This window comes from Vulpes vulpes, chromosome X, assembly GCF_048418805.1.
Source record: "Vulpes vulpes isolate BD-2025 chromosome X, VulVul3, whole genome shotgun sequence".
Taxonomy (NCBI): Eukaryota; Metazoa; Chordata; class Mammalia; order Carnivora; family Canidae; genus Vulpes; species Vulpes vulpes.
Window position 1 is genome coordinate 100,906,270 of NC_132796.1, and position 19,175 is coordinate 100,925,444.

Sequence of the window (19,175 nt, forward strand, 5' to 3'; positions counted from 1 at the left end):
AAGATTTTATTTATTAGAAAGAGAGAGTGCATGGGCAGGGGCACAGAGGGAGAGGGAGAAACAGGCTCCCTGCTCAAGCAGGGCTTGATCCCAGGACCATGACCTGAGCTGAAGGCAGAAGCTTAACCAACTGAGGCACCCAGGCACCCCTCCATTCCTTATTTTTGTTTTATTTATTTAAGTCATATCTACACTCAAAGTGGGGCTCGAACTCATGATCCCGGGATCAAGAGTTGCATGCTTTACTGACTGAGCCAGCCAGGAGCCCTTTTACCTCCATTCTTTAGACACATCGCCAAAGAGTCCTAAGAACTGATTATCAGTCCTGCCCACAAGTAGCTCCCAGGAGCATTTCCTCCTTTCCCTCCTTTTCAAGTCCAACTGTGGCCCTGCCCCCCTAGGAAGTCACCCTGACCACTGCAGCATGCACTGCTCTCCCTCAATCAGCAGGGCAGCAAAGGACTTCTGTATTCACTAGCATGTTTCCTGGGTGACCCTTGTCTCCCTGGTGGAGTTACAGCTTCCTGAGAATGAGGACCCCATTTACACCCTCCCTCATCCTCCCACGCGAGACCAGAGCCAGATGTATCATAAATCACATTACTGCCAAGAGGACACTTCTCATGATGTGCACTGAGTAATGTATAGAATTGCTGAATCACTCTATTGTACACCTAAAGCTCATATAACTCTGTATGTAACCTATACTGGAATTAATAATTTTTTTGAAATAATTAGAAATTTATAAATCAGTAAATAACCTGTATTACTGCCTCAAATCCCATGTGGTTTTGGCAACCCCCCCCCCACACACACACACCCAGAGCCAGAGTGACTGCCATTAGCAATCTCTGCTAATCAAGGGCTGGCCTCTTCCGGTACTTCTTTGGAGCGAGTTTCAATAGAACAGGGACTGTCGAGTTCTTTGGACATAGATTTCAGTTCTCCAAAAGGGAACTTATGCAAATTATGCAATGTGGGGTACATCAGAGTCCCACTAGCCCCAACTGTGGGTGGGCCAATGGCCCCAGAGGCAGGTGGGAGAAGAGAAATACCATCTCTGTCAGCCACCCCAGAGGCTGCCTGCCTAACCATACCACCCTGATCCACCTCTGGAGTCTGGGAATTTTGTTCACCATCAGCGAGTCACCATCAGCCTTCAACATCTGTGGTTGAACTTCTTTCTTTTTTTTTTTTTTTTTTTTTGGTTGAACTTATTTCTTAAGTCACTACTCAACCCCCTAGCATGCATGACATGGTAGCAGACTAGTGAGGCATCCCTTGGCTTTCATTGGGAGGTGGAATCCACGGTCCCTGCTGGTCTCACAGATTTCTCTATGGATCTTGGATCAAGCTTGAGGTCAAACATTAGAGTCTGAGCACCCCTAGATCAGAACCTTCCCAATCATTTTCAGCATGTACCACCTGATGGCCATGCTGGTACATGTGTTCAGGGCACACACACCTAACAAAAGCCCCCCAGATTCCTTCTTTGGGTAGGAAATGGCGAGTGGAATTCTCTTGTCCCTACAGCATAGGGTTTGTCATAGGATGTGGTCTTTTCTTTTTTTTTTTTTTTTTAATTTTTATTTATTTATGATAGTCACAGAGAGAGAGAGAGAGAGAGAGAGAGGCAGAGACATAGGCAGAGGGAGAAGCAGGCTCCATTCACCGGGAGCCCGATGTGGGATTCGATCCTGGTTCTCCGGGACCGCGCCCTGGGCCAAAGGCAGGCACCAAACCACTGCGCCACCCAGGGATCCCAGGATGTGGTCTTTTCTAACATGCACTGAGACCAATCCAGAAGAAAAACACCTCTTGCTACACTGCTCTTCTACAGCAGTGCCTATGATCTTGGTTCTTCGGGTCCAATTTCCGACCCACGGGTAATTTTTAAGGTGAAATTCTGTTGACAGTTCTTTAAGAAGCCCAAATTATATTCCCTGGGCCCCATTTATCCAAAGATGTATTTACCTCCTCAAGAAGCTCCAGCCAATAAAGCAGGTATGAATTTTCCATACATAAACCATATTTTTCTTAACAGATTGTGTTTGCTCTAGTGTTCAGTGAGCTGACCCTTCTCTCAACGATGCAGCTGTCAGGACAACCCCAGAGCCCTTCCACACAGGGTCACAGGAGACTGTCCTGGAGAGGACAGATAGGATCACTTAATGCCTGTCCTTCCAGAACTAGCACAGAGGCCACATGGTCCCTGTACACTATCAACCGAGCTTTGAAGTTCACTGAGCAAGGAGTCACCGTGTAAAGTTAGAAAATCTTTCCAACAAGATTTGTCCCCCCCCCGCAAAAAAAAAAAACCCAATTAAAATAGAAGACAAAAAAAAAAAAACAAAATCAGATAAATGAAGAATAAAAAAAAAAAGAAAAGATTTGTCTCCAGGTGGTTCCTGAGTTCTTCACCTGAACTCAGGTCAGCCAAGTTGGCCATGACCTTTAACCTGGCCTTCTGCAGGGCCAGGACACTTCTTTTTTTTTAAAGATTTTATTTATTTATTCATGATAAACAGAGAGACAGAGAGGTAGAGACACAGGCAGAGGGAGAAGCAGGCTCTATACAGGGAGCCCAACGTGGGACTTGACCCCGGGTCTCCAGGGTCATGCCCTGGGCTGAAGGCGGCACTAAACCGCTGAGCTACCTGGGCCGCCTGGGCCAGGACACTTCTAATTATGGCAAGCCCAACAAGCCTGCCCCTTCCTGAGGTTTGAGAGCATAGCCTCAGGGGAGATGGTAATGGAAGGAAAAGTAGTACATGTGGAACAAAAAAAACAGGCTCTGGTGACTAACCAACCTGTTTCACATCTGGTTCTTTGTTTCTTACCTGTGTTGTCACCCTTGAAAAAGTTACGTAACATCTTCGAGTCCTTATACTCGGTGTGCAAAACGGAGCGACTTCTACTTGTGACCATGGATGGGGCCCGTACACAGGTCTGTCCTGCCTCACTGCTCCATCGGGATGGTCTGGGTGAACAAACAGCAAGGAACTTTCTTTTTACAGTAAATACGTGCAAATAACTGTCAGTTGCTGAGGCCAGAGCTGGTTACAAGTTATTCAGAACTGAAACAAGTTTTTCATTACATTTTAAAAGCGAGGTGAGGGCAGGGGCACTCAAAATTTATAAAGGCAAGTGCAGCAAACGGGCTCAGATCCCAATGCCAGGGCTCAGAAAAGCACCCACCAGCCAGGGTTCTTTCTTTGCGGCCAACCTGGCACCAACTGCCCAGTGCAGAGTCCCCAAGAACAGTAGGTTACAGTCATTTAGGTTATCAATGTTGGTGCAGAAAAGCAAGACCCAGGCAGTGGTAAACCTAAGCAATTCTATCTGGAATGCATTTTATATGTGCACGTATTTTTTTTTTCTTGGCAGGAGGCTTACCTTCCTAATTATGTTTCCCTGAGGCTATTATTAAAATTAGTCTGCATTCCCCAAGCACACACTACTGACAGCAGGGGGAAGGCAGTTCATAAATGACAGGGTAAGGTCTACCTGGGATTGTTTGAAAATACACCAACCTGTGTGTAGCTATGTCTGTGTGCATGCGTGTGCACGCACACACACACACACACACACACACACACACACTCCCAACTCTGCCATGTGTAATAAACACAGTAACAGAGTTGCTGCAACCCCCCCCCCCAAACACTGGAGAACAATACTATAAAACCCTTAGAAAACCATCGTGGGCATCACCCATGCTTTCTCTTCATTCTTTAACCATACAAATCATCTTATCAGCTTCTACCTGGCAGGATTGATGCATGAAAATCTTTTTAACTTTCCGACAATCCTGTGCCTTCTTCCAGGATTCCTCACATATCTTTAAGAACCATCAAAAGCAGAGTAAAATATGCATTTAAGGCCACATGTGGACACTCATGCTGAGAAATGGATTCATCTGGATTTTATTGATTATCGCTGAACTAACGTGTCTCCAAACATTGTTGAGTAAAAATCCAACCTTACATGAAAACTGAATCTTGATATTTACATATTCTTATGACTCCTTGGCCATCAGATCATTCATATATGGTGACTGAGAAGGTCCTGGTACGCATTTCCCTAATATTCTCATGTCCATCCTGAGTGATGGTGGCTGTTGCTTCAAGGCCTCTGGGTTTGAGGAAACATTAAGAGTTTATTATTCAGGGCATCTGGGCGACAGTGGGCTAAGCATCTGGCTCTTGGTTTTAGCACAGGTTGTGATCTCAGGGCTGTGAGATCAAGGGTCCATGTTGGGTGTGATCTGCTTGAGATTCTCTCCCTCTGCCCCTCTCCCCACACACACCCTCACTCTCTAAAGCATTTTTATTTTTTTTAAAGATTGTATTTATTTATTCATGAGAGACACAGAGAGAGAGAAGCAGAGACACAGGCAGAGGGAGAAGCAGGCTCTATGCAGGGAGCCCAATGTGGGACTCGATCCCCAATTCTCCAGGATCATGCCCTGGACTGGAGGTGGCCCTAAACCGCTGAGCCATCCGGGCTGCACTAAAACCTTTTTTTTTAAAAAAAAAAGTTCTTAACTCTGGGAAATGAACTAGGGGTGGTGGAAGGGGAGGAGGGCGGGCATTGGGTGTGACTGGTTGGCGGGCACTGAGGGGGGCACTTGACGGGATGAGCACTGGGTGTTATTCTGTATGTTGGCAAATTGAACACCAATAAAAAATAAATTTATTATTAAAAAAATAAAAAAAAGTTCGTTATTCTAGTAAGTCATTTCTGGGGTATATTTCCTTTGAACCATTCCCAAACATTAACAGTGGTATTCATGTGCTGTGTTGTGAAAGGATCTTCCCAATTGCTTTGGCCAGCCAGTATCTTCTCCACTGGTGAGGCAAACTACTGGGCATGAACCTTAACGTGAACATACAGCATCCTAGTGATGCACTCTGGGATTAGAGCGCCACAATGCCTAACTGCTCCTCATTCAATTTGATGTTTTTGAGCAAAAGTCACCTCAATTCATCTGGGCCAAATTACAGTAAAACTCCTAAATGAGGGACCCCTGAGCAGCCAAGCCTTTAAATGGAAATCTGCATCTTTAGGTATCCCTCCTCTCAATAATGTAATCGACCTAAAAAAGAGGGGAAAATCTCTATTCATATTTGCTTGCATATGTCTTGTAAATATGCTTGCATAAGGAAACTTTGTAAAGAGAGATATATAGGTATATATAACCAGATGGGTAATTGGACAGGGTGGATGCAGGAACAGGAAGGAAACTTTTCTCTATACCTTTATGTACATTTTGGTTTTTAAACCTCGTCAGAACATTGCCCAATGAAAAAAATTAGACAAGTAAATGTTATATGGTTTTGCCTTACTGTTGGACTAGAATTCCTAGATTACCAGATGATTATCTTTCAGAGATTCTTCACATTTGTATCCATAAGAAAATCACTAGAGAAGGTTAAAAATAGAAACTGAATTGGACAATAAAGCATATCCCCAGAATGCACAGCTATACTGTCCGCACAAGGTTCTAAGTTGATAAAAATAGTTGTCAGTGTTTGTTTCCTCATTTCAAAAAGAGAAAGTTGTATTTGGTAGTTGGGCATTGGCTCGAGAGTGAGCATGCCCACATGCAGCCTCCTGTAGCAGACCCTGTCAGTGTCTTACCACCCTTCAGCTCTGCAAGAGGACATATTCAGCACACATGAAAGGACAAGCAGAATGTTGCATGCATAGCATCACCTACATCTATTTTTATGTCAGTTCTAGAATCACCAATGACAAATTCTACTTCAGGAAAACTGTTAGGTTTCTAACCCTCAGGATCTCAAGTTTTAAAATGCATGTCAATTATTTGTACTTTGTCTTTTATCAAATAATAGGTGCTAATTACAGGCTGTTTTTGAAATAAAATGTAAATCTAAGGGTCGTCAAAATGTTTTTTTCTTAAGGTACAGGGTGGTGAAGTGTTGGAAAGAAAAATAATTTCCAAATGACTTTGTAAAACACAAAATCATATGCTATTAACTGAGACTTTGGGAATGTCAGGTCTACCGACAAAGCTTTTATTCTACCTCATACTCTGAACTCTAAAGATTTTAGAATATTCAACTTGCTTTTATTCTTTTTTTTTTTTGGTGGTGGTCGGGAGGGCAGAGTGCAATGGTGAGCCTGCCAGCTGGTTAGAAGCCAAGAGTTATCCAGTCTGATCTGAATGGAAAAATCTATGATTTGTTTATTTCATAGTTCAAGTTCAAAAGCAAGAGACAATTTAAATAATAAAAGGGTCACAGGAAAAAATGCAAAGAAAGAAAACAAATCAGTGAGAGTCCAGAAGAACCTTCAAGAATATTTAATTCGGAAAATGTTATTGGTGTAGAGAAGTTGACTGAAAGAAAACAGCTGGGCAGAGTTCAAAGTTTTAAATTAAAAACAATCTTACAAGGTCTACGGGGATAACTCTTTGAGCCACATTTTGGAGACCAGATTCATTTCTACCAAGTCAAAGTAATGGCAGTCTAAGCTAAAAAGGAAATTCCTCACAACTGAGGTAGTTACTAAGTATCAGCACATTTTCCAGGTTCTCACAAGGCAGCTTAGCTATTTACAATCCATTTTTCCTCATATATAAATGGAGCACCTTTCCAATTTTAGGTCTTCTGTGATTGGTTTTAAAACAACAACAACAACAAAAAAAACCACTTATACACACCAGCCAGAATATGCCTATTTTATTAACATCATGCTTGAATAAATAACTGGCTACTGCTAATAAAATTAAGCCTCTGTTTACAACAGCCCCCAATATTCCATGTTGACCATTCGCGCAGAATTTGGTGTAAAAAGTCGAGTGAAATGTAGACCCTGAGCTATTGAGTAATTATGCTTCAATATAAAAATAGAGAATTAGTCTTACAACTGAAGATCTGAACAGGAACACAAACCACCTCTCTGTGGGTTTTAGCTTTTGTGGAATAGGTCAGGATCTTAATGGGGGTCTAAGGCAGGAAGAGACTTGCAGGATTTTTTCATTTTTAAGACTTTTTGGGAACTCCTTTTTCAAGGGATTTGTTACTGTCTCATAGTTTTATGGGTTGACATTTGGTAAGGATAGGAGGAATGGAGTCCTAGGGACCCAGGGACAACAGAACCAGCATTTGCAAGATCCCCCCCATTCCCTGGTGGCTATAGGATCACCACTAAGCTATTATCTTCTGGGCTCTCTACTCCTTCCTGTCCCCCTCCAAACAAAAACAACACGTGAAAAATATCTGGACACTCAGGTCCCACCAAGTGGACTTCTTGGCTGAAAGGGTGGCACACGACCATGAAATGCACAGCCAGCCCTTTGCCTTTCTGAGGCAGGGGCCCAGACAGACAACTCAAGTAGGGCACTTTAGAAATCTCTTTTTACAAAAATTGGGATCCCAAACCAAATGTAGATGCACAGGCAAAATCTTTGCTCGGAGGAGTGTTGACAGCTCTTCCGTGAGCCCGGGCTGTGCCCCGGTTTGGGCTGGTGCCCAGACAGTTCCCTATTCTATGTGGTTGGGGTTGAAATCTGGTACACTGTGACAAAGGGGACCAAATGAGCTTCTTAGTCACTTGGTCATTTCTGCCATCAGGATAGGAATTCAAAGCAGGTCAGTGTGGACATGAAGACCAGCACACAGCGGCTTGCTAACTTGCCTGGATAAAACACAAAAAGACAAAAACCCACCCCCAAACTAAGTGTGAACGTGTGATAACTCAGACGTCCTGAATGCCTTCTATATTTCTAGGGAGAGTGTATGAAAAAGAATCTTCTAAATGGGTTCCACTTTTTAGTATAAGCGGGTTCGAGAAATAGACCTATCTATCTGCGATCTTAGTTTATGTAATTCAATTCAGCCAAGACAGGTATAGTCTGCAGTCTCTTCCAGTCCCTGGCTATCAATGAAGTACAGCTTTCTTCTCGTATTGATGCCTGAATACAACCCACCAAGTGGCTCAGAAGCCCCCCGTGCCTTCACATTCTGTCCTAACTTAATAATAATAATAAAAAACAAAATCACATCCACTTCTCTCCAGATAAGGCAACTAAAACAACAGGGATGAATGGAAATTTTACTGCTTGTTGGGCTTTTTCTTTTAATAAGATAACATGATAAATAAAACCTGCTTCTGTACAGCTATTTAATATTTCAGAAATACGTACATGTTACATGCCAAGAAAGGACCCTGGTTTTCTTGTAAGAAACACGGTGAGATCATAACTGAAGGAAAAAAAAAAAACCCACAAACAAAAAGGAAAAAAAAACACAAACAAATAAGAGAGTGATAAAATCACAAATGCACAACTAACTACAGTTCTGTACCTACACTGTTAGCCACATTTAACATGATTCTGGGGGAGCAGGAATCAACTTTACATACGAGTCCCTTTTCCCCCACAAAACTGAATGAAAACACAAAGTCAGCATTTTTAAACCAGTGGCCACATAGTAAAAACTGTACATCGTTGTCCATTCATTTAAAAAGCAAAGTCACTAAGATGGTATAAAAGTGATAACTGGTGCCTTTTTATCTTTTTGATGAAAACTTTTTCCTCTAAGATTCAGAATTATCTCCACTCTCGCTGCATGACCAGGAGCAAGATGCAGAAGACAGCAAGGAGGTAGGGCTGTGCCCCCACAAGGGCACCAGGGCTGCTGGCTTTATCATTGGCATTCTTCCCAGAGTGGTCAGTCACGTTGTACTCAAACTCTGAAGGGCACTGCTGATACTCACAACCACTTCCACTTCCCTCTCCACTGCTCTCGTCACCTATTTAAAAAAAGGAATAGAGATTTCAATCCACTTAGTCCTCATCACAAGCTGGTACAAAGAACAATGTATAAGTTCCAAACACAAATGCTTACTGATATCAAAGAAGTCCACATCGTTCCCGTTGTACGCATTCTTCATTTTACTGGTCATAACCCGAAGAGCCATGATCTGACGAAGGATCAGTATGTCTGGTTTGCTGGTGTCAACCTGGACCTCTGGATTATTGCCCTGGTTGGCTAAGCCATTTCCCGTCACTGCGAACAGGTATCTGAAATGAGAAATGACCCTGTGAATAGGAGTGGTTAAGACAAATAGTCGCCGCAGATCATCAGAGAATTCTGCCTAGATTCTAGTATTTCCATTGGGTACAATTCATGAGAAAGTTCTTTCATTTCTTGTTTCTCTGCTTTGATGGTGACCTTTTGGAAAGCTACCCCTTTTACGGAGGTTGGTGGGTCAGAGTCAAGTGCAGTGGGTACTTAGCAGAGTTACTAAGTGTGTTAGGGGAGCAACACAAGACATCCCCGAAGAGAATGAGGCCTTTGGGGAACTGGAACTTTGGGGAGCCAGGCCATTGGGCCAAGAACCACAAGGATTCAATCCTGTAAAGACCAAACTTCTGGAACAGCCTGACCTTGGGCTGCAGCCCCTGTACTGGGCTAGAGCCACCGCCACAGACTTCTGGCCCAGTACTCGCTGCAACTAGCTGGGTGCCTTCCCAAGGCTTGCGGGGCAAAGCGTGTTCCTTAGATTGTCTAGAGGCTATCCACATTACTGATGCTTCCCTCAGGTGACACCAAGTGACCCCCGTCTGAAGAGCCCCGCAGTACCAGGCATGTGGGAGAAGGGAGACCACCAATCCACTTGCCCAAGGCTAACCTGCTCTTGCCTTTCCCATTCCAACAATCATCTTCATTGCCATTCCCGGCGGCCATCCTCTCATCACTGCAAACATTGCTGGGCAGAGAGGACCAGAACTTCTTGGCCTGTTTCAGCTTCTCCTTGACATCAGTAACCTAATTAGAGGAGGGGGAAAAGAAGAAAGAAAAGTAAAAAAGAAAAGAGGAGAAGAGAAGACCTGTGTAAAAACACCCAACTGCCTACAGATGTATCTTTTGACCATTTCTAAAGTCGCTCCAGAGTGCTATGCAATTTATTTTCAACTTGAATCACGAAAGAAAAATGCAGATCGAATTTATACAGCAAAAAACAGAATTACTCAAATGAATGAATGGTGGGATGCAAGGAGTTGCCCAGATCCACCGTCTACTCTACCTCTTTATTTACAACTACCATTGGAAGCCTGCTGGCCTCCAGGTCCCATGGATACCATGATAAAACACCGTCTCTTTCTGTGAGGCTTTCATACTCTGGTTCGAGCATCTATACTGTCCTTTCTATGAAACCGTGTCTGTCACTGTGCTCCCTCCTACTCCTGTGTGTGCAGCATGTGTGGAAAGCAGTTTGCTTATGTTTTCCAACTGTCCTAACGCTTATTACACATCCCCTTTTGCTAGTTAAGGCAAAAGGATGGCTGCTTCTCCCACTTTGTTGGGGCTTCTGGAAAACAAGGATGGGTCTCACTGCCCTGTGCTTCCCTATGACAGGCACAATGATGGTCTCAGAGTAGATGCCTCACGTTTCCTAACTACGTACCAACTTTATGAGCTAGAAAATGAGAGGCAGATTTATTGACACCCACATGCAATTTGCTTGAAAAGCTTCACCTGAAAGACCTGCACTTGAAAGCCTTCCAACTAAAAATGCATTTGGAGCAAATGTTTTTGGTTCTTGGTCATTAAACATGGCCATTGCTGCCAAAGTGCTCACCAGTCGGTCCAAACTAGTGCCAGCTGCTGTGGTTGGGCGTTCCTCAGGGTGATATGGTCTGAAGCGAGCACTGAAAGCCCCCTCAGAGATGGAACGTGAAATCCGGCCGGCTGGGAGGGGCTTGGGGGGTCCACATCCCTGGAAAACCTGCATTGAAGCATTCATGGTCACATTAGGGAAGTTGCATCCCAAGTTTGGGAGGGGTAGGGGCGGGGACTCTGTTTCTCCTTTTCAGTTATCCTGCCTCTGTTACCTTCTGAGACACTTGCACACTATTCTCCTGCATGTTCATTATAGCATCAGAAATCTTCACATCGATGGGATCCATGACCGATTCGATGTTGAAGGGACCCTCGAGCCTCTCCGCCACCATCAGCATTGCGTCTAACAGGGTGTTTGGGGAAGAACAATATGGCATAAAAAGTAAATCGTTAGTTTGGCCTTGGGTAGTCAGTCTGATTATTTTACTGTCTTTGTTTCCTATGGATGGGGGGAGAAGGGGAGGGAAGAGGGTATGTGTTGTAGTCAATTCACGTTTTTCTGTCCGCTTCTACTACACCAAGCTGCATTTAGTCAGCGTGTGTTGCTAGTTCTCTAAAGTGTGAAGTGGCCAGGTGAATGCTTTATTCCACAGCAAGGACACTCAATTGGGACTGTTCTATTATAATGATTGTTCATTCTTTCGTGTGTCGGTGGCTGTCACTGTAAGGCGCCAAGCTGGCTCCTGCTGACAAACCTAAGGCTGGAGGCAGAATAACATGCCACTTCCACAGTGACTTCCTAGGATCTTTTCATTTAGGTTCCATTTACAAGACTCAAAAACATAAATCCGTTAAAATTCTGGCGTATCATTTCCTTTCTTTCATTTTTTAAATGAAACCCTTTCAGCTCCTTGAGCGCACAGTTGGAAAGTACAAATGACAGTGTTCCCAGGAATTCTAATGACTTTTCAAATAATGAAAATTTGAAAAAATGCAAATTTGTATTAAGATAAACTTCCCATTTCAAACACGAGGGCCTCGAGTTAAAGCCAAACATGTGCCTCTTTTCATTCGGGTGAAAAGACAACACAAGACACAGTACACAAAAAAGCCTGCATTCACAGTGTGAGTCTTTGCGGATTATTCTGTGAGTCACCTTGGCATTCTGGAGGAGTCTAGAATGTTTTAGTACACATCGAATCTCTTAAACAAAATATGTGGCACTTGTTTTTCTGCCGTATGTGTTGGCTGCAATTATTAGGCTTGGTGGCTTTGCCTGATTATTTCCTGGTCAAAATGAAAGCAAACTGGAAATGGGAAAAGGGCTGCTTCACTCCTGACAAGCACCAAACTTGCAACTTGTCTGCTCTCCTTTCCACTCTAGGACTTAAGGTTTGCAGGGAGAGGGTCGTCAGGGCCACCTTATCTGCAGGATTCAGGTAGGCCAAGGGCAGCTCCCAGCAAGAGGCCAAGGGCAGCTCCCAGCAAGGAGGGCTAGTTTCCAGAAGACTATAGGCCCTTCTCAGAGAACACTGCAGACCCCCAGGATCTTCTACCTCAGCTTTCTGGTGCAAAGGAGTTTTAGCATCAACATATTAATGAAACCAAATTTGGTCATCAACCTTTCACCTTCCACCTAGAACAGATGCAACACAGCATTTTAAAGCACTGGGGGTCATTTCTCTAAACTGCAATAGCAATGTCACAAACCACAAATAGATTTCCGTGAAATGCACTTTTTTAAAAAAGTAATAACAAATCAAGTTTCAGATTGCATTGTGGTAAGCACCAATAAAGTGACGCTTCCAACCTCCAAGTAAAGGCTGCCAGCATGAATATACCATTGTGCTAGAGGGGGAAAAATGCTTTTGATGTGCTAGCAAAAGGAGACTTTTGTAAACAAGTGGAGCACGACTTAAACGTGTTCATCATTGTCAAAGCATCAGGGCTGCCAAGTACAGAAAGCACATTCTTCGCAGAAGTCGCTTGCTCCAAATAAAAATATTATGAATAGACAGATAATCAGCATCCAAAATGCAGAGGTTTAGACAAGAAAAAAACAGCGCATTTTGAAACTACTCATTCCCCTAGTGGCGAGGAGAGGCCAGATCACTAATGTGTTTGTGAAAGACTGAAAGGAAACATAAACCCGATTCTTCTGGCTGTTTGGCGTCTTTGTAAACTCTGGGAATGGAGGGAAGCCGGGCCTTTGTTGGGGCCGGTGCCATGGCGTTGTGCGGTGCGCAGCTGAGGAATGCGCAAAGCTGCCTCCCACCCCTGGGGGGAGTCATGCTTGGCTATCAATGAGGCTCTGCCCTAGAAGCAGCCAGCCCTGATTAGTAGCTGAGAGAGAGTGAGTGACCGAGAGCAAGAGAGCCAAAGATGGTGGCTTTGGGGTATTTTTCTTCTGGTGCGTCTCAGCTACAGGTCTCATTTCCAGGATATCTCACTGACCCCTGCCTCCTGCCAGCAACCCCCAAATCCCAACACCCCAATATGAAAGTCCTGCTGGCAGCAACATGTGACATTAATAAGGTTGGCTAGGAGTCAGATGAACATTAAGGCAACCACAGTATGTGATGGAAAACAAGGTGCATCCAAGCATAATTTATGGTTCTCTAGAAACAGGCTTTTTTGGTGGTGGTGGTGGGGAGTATTGGGTTGACCTTTTGAGTCAACCTCTTATAAAACCAAGTCCAGGGTGTTTCAACTGGATCCATCTTGTTGATCAAGGCTGACAATGATTCAATAGAGGGAAAAGAGGATATGGCAGCAAGAAGGCAGATGTGGAAAACGTATCCTTAGTCTCTTCAAGGGCCTGGTCCAACTGCAGGATTTCAAGGCTCAGGCTATGTGGACGAGGTCGCCCCCATCCATTAACAAAGCATCCCCTTCACACCAGGCAAAGTGATTCCTTTCGAACTGGGCCACCAATAATCATAAACCCCCATGTTCAGCCTCGGGGCCCACTGGGAGAACAAAAGGCAGTTTCCCGACTTACCCCCAAGATCTGATTTAAAGAAGGGGGGGGGAGCCCTTTGCCGTTCATTAACTGCAGTCATTTAAAGGGGAAAGAAAAATTCTTTGCAAAAAAAAAAAAAGAAAGAAAAGAAAAACTAGAGAGCAGAGGCATGTAAATTGGGCGTGAATTCTATAACCACAGAGCAAATTAAACCCTGGTGAAAATTCATAAAAAAGCACTGGGGATTAACAATGTCTATTACTCCTGACCAGTTAGATCAGCTTATGAGACATAAAGAATAAAATACCCATTAAAAATTAAGTTTAGACATGAATTATATACCTCTTCCCTCCAAAAAAGATCATTTCAAATAACTGAGGAAAATTGATTCCGAAATTCTATCAATTTGCACTGGGGTTTAATTTTGTTTCTTGAAAGAGAGCAAACGTAGTTTGAAAACTCTCAATGAGAACAACAGCAGCAACTCAGTCCTCCTTGTTTTAGAATACCTGGTTGAAAACATTAATTAAGCAAGCCAGAGTGCAGTTTTGATTTGACATGAACCTGCAAACTCTTTGGAAAAATAGGTCAAAAAAAAAAAAAAAAAAAGAGCGAGAGAATTTCTATCTTAATACAATGAGTTAGTTTATGCCAGAACAAGAGAATAGAGCAAGGAACATATCCCTTTGCCCCTTACTCCTGATCAATCTCTAGAAGAGTTGGCAAAACTAGGGGGTTGTCACTCTACCCTGTTTGTACTGTATGGCAAATGCTCCTCCTTTGCCCTGAGAATGAATACATTAGATGCTATAAAGTAAAAAGGCTAACCGACATTTACAAAACTGAATTTAGCAGAAGCAAACTGCAAATTTGGCATCTGGGTGTGGGGGAGAGGGTGGGATTTAAAAAAGAGTAAAAACATCAACTTTAGATCTGGAAATGCCACGAGCTTTGATTTCCAGTGGAAATATTTTCAAGCTACAATTTCTCCCATGGCTTCCTTCTGGGCATGATGCACCGTTAGTGTGCGCATGCCTCCCCCGCCCTTCGGCCTTCCCTTTCATGGGACTCAGCTCTCCTGTGTGTAAATTTTCTCAGGTCTTCTAGCTCTGAGCTATTTAGGCTACAATTGTGCTGAAGTGCTTAATATTCACATCTTTTATTTTTTCTTGTATCAGTGTTCTCAAGAATCTGTTGGAGCCAATTTATTGATGCATTTTCAAACAGAGTTAATATGGTAATTAGCTCTCATACAGACTAAAAAGCATTCTCTCCAACTCCAATCCCCCGCCCCCAAAAGTGCCAGCAAATTGCATCCATGTTCCATGATGTGAACAAGTAAGTGAAAAACAGGTGCTTCTAAAGGCACTTATGTTCTGCAATTACACCCATGTGACTGGGGGCCAGGGAAGAAAGCCAAGTTTGTTTTTGTGAGCCCTTTTTGTGTGCGGTGCCACTATCACGGAGGATCAGGAGCTTCTGTACCGTACCGAGGTTTCAGGACTTAACATATGCATTAAGAGTGCATCAAGGAAGTTGATGACCAGTCATTTAAATGATCCCTAACTTGTCCTTTCCCGAGGATGTTGATTAATCCTCTCGGAAAATGGGTACCTCCCTTACACTGCAGTCTGGACTCTGGGTTTCAGAGACAGGTGAGAATGCTTACCTCTAACATGACTAGAGCCAAAGGACCTCCATTCTCACGGGATGTCAGCTCCTATTAAATCCTCTACAGAAACAGAACCCCTCAATTCCCCCCAGTCAGGTTTCACCTGGTTCAAACATCCAGCGGTTGTCTGGCCAATAATGCAGAAGGTTCAGTTGTAGCATGATAGACCAAACGATTTCAAAGCTCAGCCAGTGATGGCTGTACTCCCACCTTTACAGGAACACAGGCCTAGGATATACAACTAAAACTGACCTTTCGGGGGGAAATGCCAAAAGGTCATGTTCTCATTACGAAAACTCAGTATTCACTGTGTCTGAGGTCTTCGGTAATGCCACCATTAGTTCAAGAGAATATTTACTTATAGAATGGTGGGAACTCTGAAGACAGTAAGAACCGTGGCAAGCAACAAGGAACAGAAGAACCCTCAGGGATGATAATTACACTATTCCCCACGGCCAGAAGCTGAGCTCTCTCCGGCAACACAAATTTCTTCCTCGCTCACTCACCTATGAAATTGTTCCATTCAAAATCGAGATCCCCTTGGTTAGCCAGACAGCCTCTCATAATGTTCGAGCAGTAGTTGTAACAGGGCTTCACATTCACGAGCCCCTGGCAATGGGAGCAGTAGATCATCTTCAGCAGGGCATGGGTACACTGGGCTGTAGGATTGACCTAGTTTGGGGAGAAGACAAAGACAATGGTGGGACAGAGGTACCAGAGCAATTCCAAGTCCATCAAGTTGACCTTGAACATTTGGCCATGAATTCAACATAAGAATGAGTTGTGATGGATCACACTGAGCAGGCCTGGCCTGCTTCTTCTAGAGGAAGATTAGATAAAAGGAAGGGGTATGCTAGGAAGAAAGTGGGTGGTGGTGGGGGGAGGCGAGGGATGAACACCGCTTGACCGTGAATAACCCAGGTGCACATTATTTCCCACCCTGTGGACTCTCATTCTTCCTCCAACATGCTCCCCCTCTCATTTTACATGGCTCAATTGTTTCAAAATCCTCTTACAAATATAGTGCCAGGATTGGCCAGAAGACACCAGAGTAGAGGTGATCTCCTGCCCACCACACATGGCCTGCTGTGGACTCTACCAACACTGTGTCTGGCTTGCCAGACTGGGACACAAGCATGTCTTCTTTTCAAACACATGGACTACAAGACTGGCCTTTGACACTTAATCTCCCAATCAAGGTGAAGAAGGGTATCTAGTGTACACTCTGTTCTGTGCCAGTAGCTGAGGAGAAGGCAAAAATCAATGCATCCTACAGGCAAGAATATGAATACATTTAACCTCGGGATGAAGTGAAGGCCTTCTAAGTCCTGGGAGCAGTAAAGCACAGAGTGCTCTGAGAACACTTGATGGAAGAGACGTGACTTCAGTTACACTTGGAAGAAAGGGTTGGATTTAACTGGCCAAATGAAAGGAGAACATCCCAGCCAGGGAGAACAAAATGGACTGGAGAAGTGTGCAGAGTACCTGGGGGTGGTGGAATTGTAGGAAGTGTGGCTGGATGCACAGGTAGGAGTGTGTGCGTGGCCAGAACTTAAAGGCACAAGAAGAGGAAGCAGAATGAGGTACCAATCAGCAGAACATGAGGGCTGTGAAAAGTTCACGGGGAAGGGAAGGGGCAAAGCTAAAAGTGGTACCAAAGTCAGAGTGGGCTGGCCGTCCTCGGTAGAGAAACAAGACCTCGTATCTTTCTGTTTCTCTTAACAATGACATTGTCTCATGCACCCCTCCCTGGTGGCTAACCCAAGGTTCCTGACTTCTCCATTCTCTCTGCCCTGCCCTCTGCTTTGGGAGTCACTATCAGAGGATTAGAGCATTCCTCTCTATCGCTCCCAAACAGTTCTGTGCACACAAACTTTTGAAAGCAGATACTGGTGCAGGGAACAGATGCTGGGATATGGGGCCATCTAGCAAGGTGCTTCACCTGCTCTGGAGTGTGACTTTGGATACTACTTATCAACAGGACCCTCAGGAACAGGAATGAGGGATTAGAACTGTCGGGAGGAAAACTTAACACCAATGGGCTCCTATCTGATGTGCACACACAACACTGCTTATCCCTACCAGAACTCTGGCCTGAAGGGGGCGGGAACCTCCAGCAAACAAGGTGGTAACAGAGTACAACATTCCCTACCCAAGAATTAGGACTTTGCCACAGTTTTAACTAGGCCCAAATTAGTCCTTCTAACTGTGTTTTAATGTGCAGTGAAATCTTGGCTACCCAATACCCCGGGGGAGGTATCTCCAAGTCTGGAGAGCTTGATTTTCTGGACAGCTAAAAGTTCGTTCTTCTAAAGTCATCGATAATTAGGACTTCAATACCTGTCTGCTCCACCCCCTCACTTTACAGATGAGAAAACAGGCCTGGCCAAAGGAGGAGGCTGGAGAATCTGAGGATCACAGAAGTCAGAGTTGCAAGGGGCCTTAGAGGTCACATCGTCCAGCTCTCACATTTAAGATATAAGAAAACCAAGGCCACACAGATGAACTGACTTGCTGACAGTCACCCTGCTATATCTGATTCTAGTACTGCACCTTATCAAACATTTCCCTGCCTTCTTCAACACAAGATGTGAAATTCTCATCTTACACACACTTGATTTCCTCTTGACACTATATTTCAGGTCCATGTTGATGATACCACTAAATGGCTGTATCTCAGAAAGGTGAAGAGTTAGTGTGTAAATGAGAAATCAAAGAACAGACTGCAGCATTTGTTGAATATTATGCTTAAGAGGAAACCATGCCCTGGTATGGAAACATGTACAAAGCTCAAGTGTCAACAAATAGTTACTGAGCACCTATCTCGCGTTGGGGATTATTCTGGAATGTACTTGTGATTAGGTGGCAAAGCCAAGTAGGAATCTATGTTAGAATAGGGAACCTGTTCTTTTTTTGGCATTTTTTTTTATTGGAGTTCGATTTGCCAACATACAGCACACCACCCAGTGCTCATCCAGTCAAGTGCCCCCCTCAGTGCCCGTCACCCAGTCAGGTGGGCGGGGGGTTGGGGTGACTGGGTACCCATTCTATGAAGCACAAACACATTCCAAAATAGTATGGGCCTTTAGAAAATAAGCAAAAATCTAAAACGCAATAGTTATATTCAACAAATTTTTTTCCTCCAAAAAGACCTTTCCATTCGTTTTCTTAACTATTTGTGGTCCACTGTATTCTTCATTCCGTTGTAAGTCAAATCTGTGATGCAGTAGACCTTGTAGTACAGTGCCCTAACACAGGGAGATGTCAGCTCAAGTTTAAAGACAGGGACCAAACAAGATGACACAGTTCAGTTTTATTAAAGGAAAATTAAGCTGCGTTTGGCAGACTTTTTCCATTTCATTCCCTGGCTAAGTACTGGCTCATGCTCTACATGTAACTGGTTGTCTAACTACTAATAATGATCACCAAGGACTCAGCTCTAACATGCTATGTAATCACCAAACACCAGAACGGGGGCAGCCCAGGTGGCTCAGTAGTTTAGCGCCTGCCTTCGGCCCAGAGTGTGATCCTGGAGACCCAGGATCAAGTCCCACGTCGGGCTCCCTGCATGAAGCCTGCTTCTCCCTCTGCCTGTGTCTGTGCCTCTCTCTCTCTGTCTCTCAATAAATAAATTTTTAAAATCTTAAAAAAAAAAAAAACACCAGAATGGAGAAGAGAGATGGTAAAGTTCTAGAAGTAAACCACTATGGGGAAGAACATGTGCCATACCCAGGCTAGGGAAAATTGAATAGTCTTTTGTCTCACAACCACTATTTAGACCACTCTGCACAACTTCACATTATTCAGACCTGGGAAACAAAACTCTTGTGTGGGAATGAGGCCCTTGTACAGAGAAGGGTTGTTATTTTTTATGTTTATTTATTTGATAGAGAGAAAGAGAGAGATCTCACAGAAGCAAGGAGGAAGGGCAGAGGGAGAGAGAGAA

At 43.9% G+C, this 19,175-nt stretch overlaps 1 protein-coding gene across 1 annotated transcript in view; it reads right to left on the bottom strand.

Moving 5' to 3' along the window:
- Positions 1–6,313: 6,313 nt before the first annotated feature.
- The window catches only part of GPC4 (glypican 4), a 110,749-nt gene continuing 97,887 nt past the window's right edge, over positions 6,314–19,175 (bottom strand). Inside the window, exons 4-9 of the mRNA XM_025983174.2 lie at positions 15,736–15,901; positions 10,868–10,998; positions 10,615–10,761; positions 9,664–9,800; positions 8,877–9,052; positions 6,314–8,781 (exon numbers count right to left, since the gene is read on the bottom strand). Coding sequence (XP_025838959.1) covers positions 8,579–8,781; positions 8,877–9,052; positions 9,664–9,800; positions 10,615–10,761; positions 10,868–10,998; positions 15,736–15,901 — 960 coding nt within the window. The 3' untranslated portion in view covers positions 6,314–8,578. The remainder of the gene's footprint in view (positions 8,782–8,876; positions 9,053–9,663; positions 9,801–10,614; positions 10,762–10,867; positions 10,999–15,735; positions 15,902–19,175) is intronic.